Raw genomic sequence first — 13,838 nt, forward strand, 5'->3', positions numbered from 1 at the left:
GCACGGGAATGTCCACTCGTGCTAACGGTGGGAAAGAACTAGATGAACGGTTGTTGACTTAATTTGAGGCCCTCAACTTTCCCAGTGGCTGCTCAAGGACTTGAGACACAGATAACCTTCCAAAACTCAGCTCAACTTCCTTTGCCTAGAAAGACACGAGGACGCAGGCGCAGCGTGCACAGCTCCGCCAGCCGGACGGTGAGCATGCGCATTAGGTCGCGTCGGGCCCTTCCTCATGCCCCACCCCCTTGAGGGTGTCCGCGCATGCTCAGCTGTGTTTTTCCGGTGGGGCTGTGGGGCGCGCCAGATTCGTAATTCATGGCGGCTTCTTGTTCTCTGGGATGCTCCTCTACTTCTGGTGTGTGTAAACACCAAGACAAATGGAGCGACTCCTCGCTGCTGGGGAAGCGGCTGTCGGAAGACTCGAGCCGCCACCTGCTTCTGCAGAAGTGGGCGAGTTTGTTGGACGCGCCGGAGCCGGAGCGGCGCGAGGAGGCGGCTGCGGCCGGGGAGTACCCGCTCGTGTTCCTGTGCGCGCGCTGTCGCCGGCCTCTGGGCGACTCGCTCACCTGGGTGGCCGGCCAGGAGGACACCAACTGCATCCTGTTGCGCAGTCAGTTCGGGCCGGGGGCACAGGGGTCCGCCTTCCCTCATGAGGGGGTTCCTTGATGCTGCCCGGGGTTTAGGGGCGTGAGGTGTCCCAGCAAACCCGGAGGAGAGGCGTTGCTGTAGGTGGCTCACGAATGACAGGTCTTTTCCTGGGGTCTCCCATCCTCAGAAGGGCCTCGGTTGAGCTTCGTCATGAACATTATTCAGAAAGAAGTGACCAAGCGATTTTAGCCAAGTGCCTTCTTCAGGGGAGTGTCCAGAGTTTTCAGGTCTGATGGGCTGTCAGCTGCTTTTGGGGAGAATGAATTGCGGGCCACCAGCGACTTAGAGCTAAGTGTCCTTGTGCAAACTATTCAACCGCTTGTGCCTCAGTTTCTCTTTTCTAAAATGAGGGATAATGTATGGGATAACAGGGAGGATTAAATGGGTTAGGGATTTCTGTACCGGGTGATCCACCCTGTCAGCCTTTTGATAGAGACTTAGTCTGGGTCAAGCATTGCCTCCATATGGCTTTAAAGGAAATAACATGTTTTCTTCCACACCCCGCCCCCATTTTTATAGCTTTTCTATCTTGCTTTCTATGTGTATTAATACTGCTGTTAGGTTTTAAAATTTAACCTGTATAACCTAGATAATTTTATTTATCCTCATAGTAATAACTTCTGTTGAGTCTTTTAAACAGTAGGAACAAAGGTTTCCTGTAGTGGTTCACTGGGATTACCCCTTCGACCTATTAATACAGAAGGGTTTAAAAATTGTCTAAAGCCTGGCAGTGGTGGTGCACACCTTTAATCCCAGCACTCGGGAGGCAGAGGCAGGCAGATCGCTGTGAGTTTGAGGCCAGCCTGGTCTACAAAGTGAGTCCAGGACAGTCGAGGCTGCACAGAGAAACGTCTCAAAAATCTAAAAAACAAAACGAAACAAAAACAAAAAACAAACCAAAAACCTAAAAAATGACATCTCAGATTAATTTTGCCCCAATTGGAGTGTTTTATTTACCTTTGTTCACATTTATGACGTTAACAGTTTTAAAAGATTGTTTTTCTGTTTTGCAATGGGGATCTTGTTGCGTTTCCCAGGGTGGCTTTGAACTAGTGACTTTGCCTCTGCTTTCTAAGCGGTGGGGGGTTATAGATGTGTGCCCCTGTGGCTGACTCAGTGCTTAGCATTTTATTTATGGCCACAACATGCTGACTTAGTTTTCTTATGATGCTCTATTAATTCACTTCTTAACCCCAGTAGTTTTATTAATATATTAAAAGCATTAGGGGCTGGAGAGATGACTCCGTGGTCAAGAGCACTGTAAAGGACCAGGTTCAGTTCCCAGCACTGATGGGACTTATAACTGTTGGTAACTCCAATTACAGGGGATATGATGCCACAGGCACCACACATGCACTTGGTGCACACACATGCATGCAGGCAAAACACCGAGAAATTAGTAATTAAGAAAAATTGTAATTTCCCCATTTTGCTTGTCTGTTTTTTGAGGCAGGGTTTCCCTGTGTAGCCCTGGCTGTCCTGCCCTGCACTCACTTTGTAGACAAGGCTGGCCTTGTATTCACAGTGATCCCCCTGCCTCTGCCTTCTGAGGGCTGGGACTAAAGGTGTGCATCACAGCCCCTGGCATTTTCCCCATTCTTGAATTATTTGATCCTTACAAGTGTCTTTCCATTCCTCAAGATGTCAGATTTGAGTGCTGGAAAATTTGTTTTTATTATCTTTACATGTAAATGCTAACTTGGGTCCTGCCGGCCCTCTGCCCCTCCCCTCCCGTGCTTGGTACCACAAAGGGTCCCAGGCTAGTGTGACCAAAGTGTGGAATAAAGGCAAGCGTTAGAGAGAGGCAGGAAGTGAAGGGATTGTAGACTGTGGAACACTGGGCAGAGGAGTGACAGGAGTCTGCTCTTCTGGAACAAGCAAGGAGGGAACCCTGGCACTACTGTAGCTGTGCTTCCATAGCAAGTGCTGATGGGTCTGGGCTTGCCATAAAACCCACCAGGAACTCACAGAAAACCCACAGCTTCTACTTTGAGCAACTGAAGTTGTGGGTGTGGGGCTTACCGTAGCCAAGGCACCGTGGAAACGGGGAGGTCGGGAGGTTGCTCTGGCCATTTCCTAACCCAGGTGTCTCCTTGGAATGCTTTGAAATGCCTCTCTGGTCAGCTGTGATGTGATCCAAGCACAAGGTGTCTGGCTGGGGACCTGGAGGTGCAATGACATCCATCTCCCTTGGTTTTGGTCCCAGTTTCACTGTACCCCGGAGCTTTTCTTTGTAGTTTATAGCTTGTGACAGCCCAAGTTCCACCATTGATGTTCTCTGGTAATTTTGTTCATTTCTTTTTCTTTTTGGTTTTTCGAGACAGGGTTTCACCGTGTAGCCTTGGCTGTGTTAGACTCGCTTTGTAGACCAGGCTGGCCTTGAACTCACAGCGATCCGCCTGCCTCTGCCTCCTTGTTCATTTCTTATTATTATTGATTTTCATAGAAGGGTATGAAGTAACTCGTATTTCACCTCTTTTCCTAGAAGGCCCCCATACCTTTAGTGTTGAGCCATATGCATACCCTCACCAGCTTTTTTCTTTTTTTTTTTGGTTTTCCAAGACAGGGTTTCTCTGTGTAGCCTTGGCTGTCCTGGACTCGCTTTGTAGAGCAGGCTGGCCTTGAACTCACAGCGATCCACCTGCTTCTGCCTCCTGAATGCTGGGATTAAAGGCGTGTACCATCCCGCCTGGCCTTCACCAGCTTTTAGGCTTTTTTTGTTGTTGTTTGTTTGTTTGTTTGTTTGTTCCTAGTCCTCTGAGTTCTAGAATATAAATTATAGTTGAGTTACGGTTCCCTGTCAGCAGGTGTATGATAACCAACCGTACAATAGAGCGCTGCCGTTCTCATTCCAGGTGTTTCCGCTAACGTCTCCGTGGATAAGGAACAGAAACTGTCCAAGCGCAAGGATGAAGATGGTTGGTAAGTAAGGTGTTTGTGTGAATATGTCAGAGAAAATTTTAATTCTAAGGAAAAGTCTTCCACCATTCTGTGAGATTGCTCGAACTAGAATTTCATCATAATCGAATACGTATAAAGGCAGCAGAAGCCTGTTGTTTGATGGCGATGGCCCTGTTAGACGGGAAAGGGGAAATTTGAAGCTACGGACGGTGTATCAAACACTGACTTTTAGAGCTTTGAGGTTGGTGCTGAAGGAAATGGAAAGTTAATGTAGAAAACATCTCTCTTAAAATCTCCAAGTCAAGGGTGTCCTGTTCCCGTGCTGCCTGCCTTTTCCATGCCCTGGCACAGATAGAAAATACGAATACAGAGCCACACCACAGCTGACAGGTACACAGACTAGCCGTCTGTGACCGCAAGCAGCTACTCCCAAGCCTACAGTGATCCCAGGTTCCATGTGGCCACTGCTGGGGCTGAGGGGACAAAGCTTGTCACAGTTGCCATCCAGTGTCTGCCACAGCCCGTCTCAACAAACTAGGAACTGTGTCCTGCCGAGTTGTAGAAACTAACCTAGATAGTGCTCATAGATGCAAAAGGGATGCTGGCTTCAAAGTTTAACAATGCTAGAATATCCAGTTCAAACACTACAGTTCAGTGTTCCAGAAGCTTGAAGGAAAATTACATTTTGTCAACAAAGATAGCGTGTAGGTGTGACAGATTATGCTGCTGGCAGGTAGATGACTACAATTTGGAAATCTCAACTTCATTTATTTTTTAGACTTATTTTATATGTATGCGTGTTTTGCAAGTATGTATGTACATTTACCGTGTGTGCCTGGTGCCTGCGGAGGTCCACAGAGGGCGTAGGATCCCCTGGAATTGGGAGTTAGCAGACCGTTGTGCGCTGTGGGTGCTGGGAATTGAACCTGGTTCTCTGCAAGAACAGCCAGTGCTCTTGGCCTTTGAGCCATCTCCCAGCCCCAGAAATCTCAGCTGTAGATGAGGTCTCATTCTGTGGCTGAGGAAAACAAGCCCGAGGACTTAGCACCTGTCTAGGCTAGAGCACTGATTAGAGCTATCCGCCATCTTGGTGTTTGCCTTCCTGCCTTGCAGAGTTCTCTTCTCTTTGCTTCCCAACCTGAGTCACTTAATGTCACCTTCTCGTGTTTGTCATGTCTGTACCAGATCCACTGTTTCCTACTTAGGATGTTTCCATTAGATCAGCTTAAAAGGTAGCTATAGAGATACTGCCGTGAGTCAAATATTAGAGCTCACGGTCACTGCGTGTCTGGCTCAGAGCTTGTTGTCTGTGTCTTGGTGTTGAACAGCTTGCAGCAGTGCGGTGTGGAACTGAGGTGTTCTTCTCTGTAATCGGAATTGGTAGAGGTTTGAGGAAGTGACTTTGTCACCCAGTGATCTGGACGTTATTTGATGTTCTTTACTTGTGTCACCTAAACTTGTCATTTGTATTGCCTGAATCGTCTTGGGTTTATACTAGGGCCCTGTATTGCTGTAGGATGCTTATGAGCTTTTCAAAAGGAACTTCCCACTGAAGGTCTGGCTGAGCCACTGCAGTGGTCAAGCAAGCCACGGGTGGACGGCAGAAGTGGGTAGTGGAGCTAGCAGTCCTGTCTCCATGTTTTTCTGATTCCGTCCTTTGCTGAGGATCTTACAATTGAGTCAGTTCCTTGTTTAAGGTCACTTTCTGGTTTCCGGTATTGATTCTTAGTCTTGTGCAGTGATAGGCTGATTCAGGCCAACGGTAGTGACCACCCACACCCTACTGTTCCCCAGGGTATTCTAGGGTCTGCATTAGTGTGTGTTGTGATGGAGTGCCTGACCTGCTACCTTACAAAGAAGGGAGGCTTGCTTTGGCTCAGGACTCTGCAGTGCATTGTGTAAGGGCCATGCTCAGCGATAGCCTTGACAGACCCCCTGGAGGTTGGAGTTACAGGGAGTATGAGCTGCTGTGTGGGTTCTGGGGGCCTAACTCGGGTCCTTTGCAAGAGTAGTGTGTGCTCTTAACCACTGCCCCATCTCCTTAACCCCAATAGCTTAGCCAACTGTCACTGATGAAATCTTACCAAATGGTGATCCATTTTGATCTTTGTTCCATATATTACTGCGATAATTAAAAAGCATCTCTGAGTGTGTGCAGGCAGACAGTGGTGCTGTCTGTCTTACTCTGTCTCTCAGGTGCCTCCCCCTTAGCATGACAGCAAGAGCATATACTTAGTAACGACAGGTCCCATATTAAGTTAAACCATTTCTGAAATAATAAGCCTTTGTGGGGTATAGCTTAGCTCTTTAATCAAGAGTAGATGTTAAAGTCTAGTGATAGTGAATTTGGTGCATGTTGGGACCATAGCTTTCCTGTAGAATGGTTATTTAAATACACTAATCTGCAAAGGCGTTTGGGAAACACTGGATTGTAAGAACATTTTAAAGGTGTTGATGGGCACAGAGGGAGAGCCGAATGTGTGGAACAGGAGCTGAGAAGACTGGGGGAGCAGTTATACAGAGAAAGAATGGAAAACTAAGTACAACGCTGTGAGCCGTCTGTACTGGACATAGCTCTAGTTGGAGTACAGTGTTTGTGTCAAAAAACAGTGTCCGGAAACAAGACAGTTCTCGCAAACACGTAACAGATGCATGTCGGAGGTTGACTTAACTAGCTGGGTGTAGTGACACACATGGGTCATAAGTTGACAGTCATTCATGATGGCATAACAAGTTGAAGGCAAGCCTGTCTCAAGAGGACAACAGAACGGGGCAGAGCTGCTCAGGGGGACACTGCTTGAGGGCAGACCTGGTGACCGCTGCAAGGGGCGGCGCAGCCCAACCTTCGCCGCGGCCTTTCCTCTTAGCAGAGTGGTTTGCAGCTCCACCAGGACATTTTATTTGCAGTTGACCTTTCCATGTGTCCTCACCCAACTTTAAGTCTACAAACCCACTAGAGCAGGGTTGCAGACTGGTGTGGGTGGGGCGTGATTTTGTTGGGTTTCTCTTGAGTTTTAGAGACAGGGTTTCTCTGTGTAGCCCTGGCTACCCTGGGACTTGATGGGTAGACCAGGCTGGACTTGAACTCAGAGGTCTACCTGCCTCTGCCTTCCAAGTACTAGGATTAAAGATGTGCGCCACCACGGCTGGGCTGGGCTGGCCTTGTGTTTGTGGCTGTTTTTAGGAGCATAGATGGCTCAGTTCTGTGAGTCTGGCTGGTTTTGTGCTATGGTATGAAGTTGATGTTCACACCAGACACCAGGTGGCTTGAAAGCCTTAAATACTTATTTTGTGTTTCATTACAGAAAAGAAATGCGTCCCTTCTTACCTACAGTGTTAGTGACCCTGGGTAATTGGTTGGACATTGTAAAGGATACACAGAATCTTTTTCTTGCTTTTCCAGTTCTGAATAGTTTGTCTTAATACCAGATCAAGGACTTCATATTCTTTAAAAACCATGCCTTGGTATTTTGTTTATGTTTCTCGTCGTTTGTTGTCTAAGGTAGTGTGACCTAGAGCAGACTGTTTGCATTTCTTCTACAATCATCTTATCATTTTTTTCCTTCCATATACATGTATGTATGTATGTATGTATGTATGTATATCAGAATCAGAATAGCTCCTGTCTACCTGAACTGCCTAAGGCCTTATGGAGTTTATTTAGTTTAATTTTTATTTCTTTAAATTTGTGTGTGTGTGTGTGTGTGTGTGTGTGTGTGTGTGTTGGTGTCTGTCCGTGTCTGTGTCTGTCTATGGAGGTGAGGGTACAACTCTCCTTTCGCTATATGGGTCCCTGGGTCAAATCAGGTTGTCCTGCTGGGCAGCAAGCACCTTTACCTGCTGGGCAGTCTTGCTGGCCCTCAACTTGTGGATTTTAGGAAGGAGGAGTTTCTCATACACACTGCTACTTCCTCCCTAAGTGGTGGTGTTTCTTTATTGCAGCATTCTTGAGACTTTGTACTGTACCGGCTGCTCCCTCAGGCTTGGCTATGTGTACAGATGTACTCCCAAGAAGCTGGATTTCAAGAGGGACCTGTTCTGCCTCAGTGTGGAAGCCGTTGAAAGGTAGGTTCAGCAGGGACGTGGCAGTCTCTGACTGCTTTCTCACAGTTACGTTTGCAGAAATTGGCATAGCAGTACTGAATCAACACTGTTGTGTTCTTATATATTTTTGAGTAATAATTTCTGATAGTAAAGCTAGTGAGTCACCCCCTGCCCAACTTTAGGTCGAAATGTGAAGCTTTTTTTCTTTTCTTTTTTTTTTTTTTTTTTTTTTGTTGTTGTTGTTTTGTTTTTTCTCTGTGTAGCCTTGGCTGTCCTGGACTCCTGAGTGTTGGGATTAAAGGCGTGCGCCACCACCACTGGTTGCTTTTTTAAAACAACCTATCAAGTCCAGTTTGTGTTGCCTGTCTACTCCTGTGTGGGTGGCTGTGTGCTAGAACGTGGTCACCTACCAGGGGTACATCCTTAAAGAAAACTTGACTCTCCTTCCTTTAGATGTCATCAGCCATCCGTAGCTCCTTAGATCTTTTGAAAAAGCTATATGGAAGCCTGCTATTGTTTTATATGTTTATGTGTGTGTGAGTTCAACTGGATTGTCCTACGCAGAGAATTATGCTCATCCCAGAAGCCTGAGCTGCCACATAAAGAACATTGCCCCTCAGAGCAATTTCAGATGTCTTAATGGTCTTCTAATCAACGATATTAAATCAGTTGATACAACATCTTAACTCATCCTTGCAAAGATGTGACCCTAATATAATTTAAGAAGAAAAGACCTATATTTTCCTTACTTGAGCTATTTTTATCATGCTATTTAATTTCATAGCTTTTTCTCTGAAAATTTTTAAATACTTTTTTATCCAACTATTAATTGATAACTATGTATTTGCCAATTTTGAAAATAGCCAAGTTTCAATCAAAATTTTATATTCTACAAACCAGCTTACATGTAATAAGCAGTAAGCAGTGAGTGGTGCTCCCTGTTACAGAGCATATTGTGTGTGGTGCTCCCTGTTACAAAGCACGTTATGTGTCCGGTGCTTTCTGTTATAAAGCATGGCTGTGTTTGATGCTCCCTATTATAAAGCATGTCTGTGTCTGGTGGTCCAGGTTTGAGTAGAAGGCCAGGTCCCAGACACATGTTCCTTTAATCCATGAGATGCTCACCAGGGTCAAGGAGAAGGGACTGAGAGTGTACGTGCAGAGAAAAGAGAGGGCATTTCAGCCATGTGTGGCTATGTTGCCTGCAATCTCAGCACCCCAGAGGCTGAGGGAGGAGTGTAAGGCCAGCCTTGGTTAACCAGCAAGATCTCTCCTTAACAATGATAACGGTAAAATGGAAGATACAAATTTTAATCCTGTAGGATTTGAGCAAACCCTCTGTTTTTTTTGTTTTGTTTTAGGTTTTTTTGAGACAGAGTCTCATGTAGCCCTGGCTTGCCTGGACTTGCTGTGTAGACCAAGCTGGCTTTGAACTCAGATCCACCTGCCTCTACCTCTCAAATGTTGGAAGTGAAGGTGTCACACCCAGCTGACCTTTTCTTTCCCTTTTTAAAGAAGGAATTGTTTGTTTGGGCTCAGACCTTGAGGGTACAGTTGACCAGTGGAGTCGTGTTACAGGACCCTCAGGCTGGTGGCTGCATCCCAGCTTTAGGCATGAAGCAGGGAGATGAATCCCCAGCTTATTTCATTTTTCTCATATTATTTTACCACTGAAGCGGGGAGGTAGCCTCTCTGTGTGAATCCCTTGCTGGCCTTGAGCTCAGTGATCCTCCTGCCTCAACTTTCCAAGTACTAGGATTACAGGGATGTGCCACCATGCCAGGCTAAAAAAAATTTTTTTTGTTTTTTTGTTTTTTGAGATAGAGTTTCTCTGTGTAGCCTTGGCTGTCCTGGAACTCACTCTGTAGGTCAGGCTGGCTTCGAATTCAGAGATGCATCTGCCTCTGCCTCCCAGAAGGCTGGGATTACAGATGTGTGCCATCACACCCAGCATTCTGGCTAAACAATTTTAAAGTGATACTATCTGTATAAAAGAAAAAGTAGAGAATATTTTGCCCTAGAGGATCACAATATTAAAGTTACTTTTCTTCTTCAGAGATGAATTTAGCACTCAGGCAGAGGCAGGCAAATCGCTGTGAGTTCAAGGCTAGCCTCATGTACAAAAGAAGTCCAGAACAGCCAGGGCTACACAGAGAAACTCTGTCTCAAAAAACAAAACAAAATAAAGAATTGAATTTAAGGCACATGTTACCTTGTGGAGCAAGGTTTTCATGCTGAGGAGTCTGGGTTTATTATAGGAGTGTTTGCCCAGTATAACATTTATATACAGTTTTTAAAAATTACTTAAATGAGCCAGGCGTGGTGGTACACGCCTTTACTCCCTGCACTTGGGAGGCAGAGGCAGGCAGATCTCTTAGTTCAAGGCCAGCCTGATTTTGCAGAGTTGAGTTCCAGAATAGCTAGGGCTACATAGAGAAACCCTATCTTGGGGGAGCAGGAATTACTTAAAAAAAGGCATCAGATTTTTTTTTTAGTTCATTTCTTCTTTTTTTTCTAAAGAGCATGTTAACTGCCTTTTATGGTTTTATCTACTATGCTCTTTTTTCAGGAATATAATTCATAGGGTTTCCAAAAGGCAGCTTATTTGTCCTTTATGATCTTATGTATGTGAGTGTCTTGCCTGTGTACATGTCTGTGCACTGCGTGTACAGGGCCTGCGGAGGCCTGAAGACAGCATTCGATCTGGGGGTGAAATTGGGTGTTGTGAGCTGCCGTGTGGGTGCTGGGAACCCAGACCCTCCGGGAGAACAGCCAGCGCTCTTAGCTGCTGAGCCATCTCATCAGCCCCAGATGACTTCTTACTTGACAGAATGACATGACATTGCTGTGTGAATAAAAGAAACGGGATGGAATAGAACGTCCCTCCTCATGTTGAGATCTATGCAGTAGCTGGCACCAGACTTCTTTCTTTCTCTTAGGCCAGGTTGCTCCTGCTCCGTCTCCTTTTTTATTAACTTTTTAATACTATTTCAAATGATAATACCCCATAACCCTAGAGAGCTGTGGAAAACAAATTGGAGGACAGTGTTGAGGTTGTCTAAATCTATTTTTTTTTAACGTTCTTATTTTTATTTTACGTTCAAGGGTGTTTTGCCTGCGTGCATATGTGCATGCCACATGCAAGCCTGGTTCTGTGGAAGCCAGAAGAAGTCATGGATCTCCCAGAACTGGAGTTAGGGAGAGTGAGCTGCCATGTGGGTGCTGGGAACCGAACTCAGCTCCTACAGGAGCAGCAAGTTGTAACTACTCACTGTCTCTCTAGCCCCAAGATTGTCCAGATTTTGGTAACCAAGAGACTGTTTCACAAATTATGACTTATGAAAGTCAAATGTGAAAATACCTAGGTTTGCCCTGTTTGCGCTTGGTCTCCAGCTGTCATGGTATTTTGAAACTTGTCCACTTGAGGAGGAGGCTTATTCCAATAGTGAAATATTTATAACAGAAAGAGCATGGGCTATGTGGACAGAGCCATCAGGGAGCGGTGAGATGCTGATGTGCGGCTTCCTCAGGCCTCCGCAGAGAGAGGATGGCTGTATTCAGTTGCTTAGAGTAATGGCCTTAGCTGGCACTGTGAGCTGCTGCTGCTGGTGTTTGTTCCTTTTCATACTTTAACTCCGTGTTGTACTACACCTCAGCTACACTTTAGGGTCCTCGGAAAAACAGATCGTGTCAGAAGACAAGGAGCTTTTCAATCTTGAGAGCAGAGTTGAAATAGAGAAGTCTGTAAAGCAGGTAATTTTACTCTAACCTTATGCCTTTGAAGAGTGTACTTCAGGGATCTGATGATCCCGCCACACAACCCTGAGATGTAGTCTGTGTGCTCTTAGCAGTTCTTGTTTGGGAGCTGAGCTGTGAGCTAATGTGTCAGCAACACTGAGCACAACCACACGGAGACCCGACAACATTCATTCTAAACCAGAGCTGCAGCCCTGAGCAAAGCAACATATAAACTTTTAACTCTTTTTCATGTGTCTGGGTGTCTGTGTGCTTTGCCTGCATGCATGCATGTGCACCATTTGCATGCTTGGTACCTGGGGGCGTTGGAAGGTGCCAGATCCCCATCAGGTCTCAGGGTTGAACCCAGGTTGTCAGGCTCAGCAGCAGGTGCCTTTACTTGCTAAGCCATCTTGTGGCCCCAGTTGATTGGCTTGCCTGGTGTAGCAGCTTATTGCTGAGTACTAATGTTTCTTGAGACAGACAAGATGGTGAGTGCACGTGTGGCTGAGGCTAGATGGTGAGTGTGACTCCGCCAGTGAGAATGTCAGTATGTTTCATTCAAGAGTTTGTTAGACCAGACATTGTTATGTCATGCCTAACATTCAGAATGACATGGATTATTGTAGTCATTAAACTATGAGTAATCAGTCATCCTCACACTTGTATTTCTTCATGCCTTTTCAATCTGGCAGATAGAAGATGTCCTGAAAGCCTTGCAAACAAAGCTGTGGGAGGTTGAATCAAAACTGCCCTTTGCCGGCCACTGCAGCTGAGCTGTGCTCTGTAGCCCACCGTGCCCCACCCTTGGTCTGGATACACTGTTTCTGTGGCTGTATTTTGGGGTAAAGAGGTAGCTGTTCCTGTATGTGAATTTTAAAGCCAATTTATGATACATACTGAAGTGGGATTTGGGAGTTTTTATTTTGATTAAAAAAATGGGATGCTTTTCTAACTGTCTCATTTTTTGTTAAACATTGTATGTATGTGTGTATATATGTATTTGTTGTATTGTGTATTTTTCTATTTTTAAACTTTGAGTACTTTGGATAATTAAGAGTAGAGAGAGAATCTTTTTTTCTCATTTACTACTTTGCAGTGTATCCTTTGAAAATTAGTGCTTAAGCCTCTGTGGGAACTGTCAGTTGACTAGTTAGGATGATTTAACGCTTTGGGTGGAGTAAAGAACCGTGTGTGAGTGAGGTCCCGCCTGACCGCCGTGTACTGCTTCATGCTTAAAGGGTCCAGAAGGGTACGTGCCAAAGAGCCCAGTCTCTGGGGTAAGATTTTAGTGGAATGTATTAGATTTTGATTCTCTATAATGTAAAACTTTTATAAAGAATGTGTATTAGTTGTTATAATAAGAGAATACAGATTTAAAAAGCATTCTAACATTCATTTGTTTGTTTCTTTATGAACTAAATTGTTATTTAAGTGAGATAAAATATTGGGGCCCTGAGATCTACATAGTCAGTTTGCATGCTCTGTGATCGCAGACCCAGGCTCGTCAGGGCCCCCTGTAGGCTGACTCAGCTTCTGATCAGCTTTCCTGAAGCATTCTGAGAATGCTAGAGTTAGAGCAAGTACAACCGCGGGCGTGCCCCCGGGGGACACTTCAGATCTGAACTGTGACATGGTATGAACTCCACGCTTAGTAGATTCATTTAACAATTGTATCAAACGGAATATGGGCCATAGCTGTGCCTTTGGTGTGCGGGAGCTGGTGTTTGAAATGGCAGCAATATCCGAGCTGCTGGTAAACCACTGGCAGCTTGAGGCTGGCCAGAGCGGTGTGTGTAGGCATTACACTAGAGAAATCGACAAGTACTGAAAAATTGAGGGTTTCCCGCTTCCTTCCAACCTGGTTTTGGATGGAGCACCAAACATACTGTTTGAATCTTGCTCCATAACTTAACGCTTAGAAGAAAATACTCCACACAATTCTTTTTTTGAGCCAAGGTTTACTTTTTATTATAATTTTTGAGATTATAATTATATCATTCCCCTATCCCCTTCCTTCCCTCTAACACCTCCCATGTAACCCTCCTTGCTTTTTTTTTTTTAATTCCTGTCCTTTTGTTGTTGTTGTTGTTGTTGGTGTGTATGTATGCAACACACAGTTCTTAACATCTTAACCATTCTTAACATCTCATTTGTTAAGAAAAAGAAAAGAAAAGGTCTTACAACCATGGGGATTATAGCGACGTTCTTCATTTTCTTCCATAGAAAAAAACATGTGAAAACAAGTGACTTGGAGTGTTACACAGTCACTGTCTTGTACACTGCTTTTATCCTCCCTGAGTAAGGGAACTGCTCAGTGTCCGCCTGTGAACGGCTTGCTGTCACTGCGGATCTGTGGGCAGAGGGCAAACTCACAAGTCCTCTAACCACACATGTGGCTGCTCCTTAACCTTTGTAGTGACACCTTTTCTCCCCTCTGAGGACATGTGCTCGTGTGAGTGTGTGCTCGCGTGCATGCGTGCGTGCGTGCGTGCGTGCGTGCGTGC

The 13,838-nt window shown here is 45.4% G+C and overlaps 1 protein-coding gene across 1 annotated transcript; it reads left to right on the forward strand.

The window, feature by feature from the left end:
• Nucleotides 1-282: 282 nt before the first annotated feature.
• MIS18A (MIS18 kinetochore protein A) lies at nucleotides 283-12,286 on the forward strand. Its single transcript, XM_084800514.1, has 5 exons — nucleotides 283-613; nucleotides 3,507-3,573; nucleotides 7,495-7,617; nucleotides 11,253-11,349; nucleotides 12,027-12,286. The coding sequence occupies exons 1-5, from the start codon at nucleotides 319-321 to the stop codon at nucleotides 12,105-12,107; spliced, it is 663 nt and encodes a 220-aa protein (XP_084656640.1). The 5' UTR covers nucleotides 283-318; the 3' UTR covers nucleotides 12,108-12,286.
• The last annotated feature ends 1,552 nt before the right edge of the window (nucleotides 12,287-13,838 follow it).

The sequence above is a fragment of the Acomys minous genome, assembly GCF_964271855.1.
Source record: "Acomys minous genome assembly, chromosome: 11".
Classification (NCBI taxonomy): Eukaryota; Metazoa; Chordata; class Mammalia; order Rodentia; family Muridae; genus Acomys; species Acomys minous.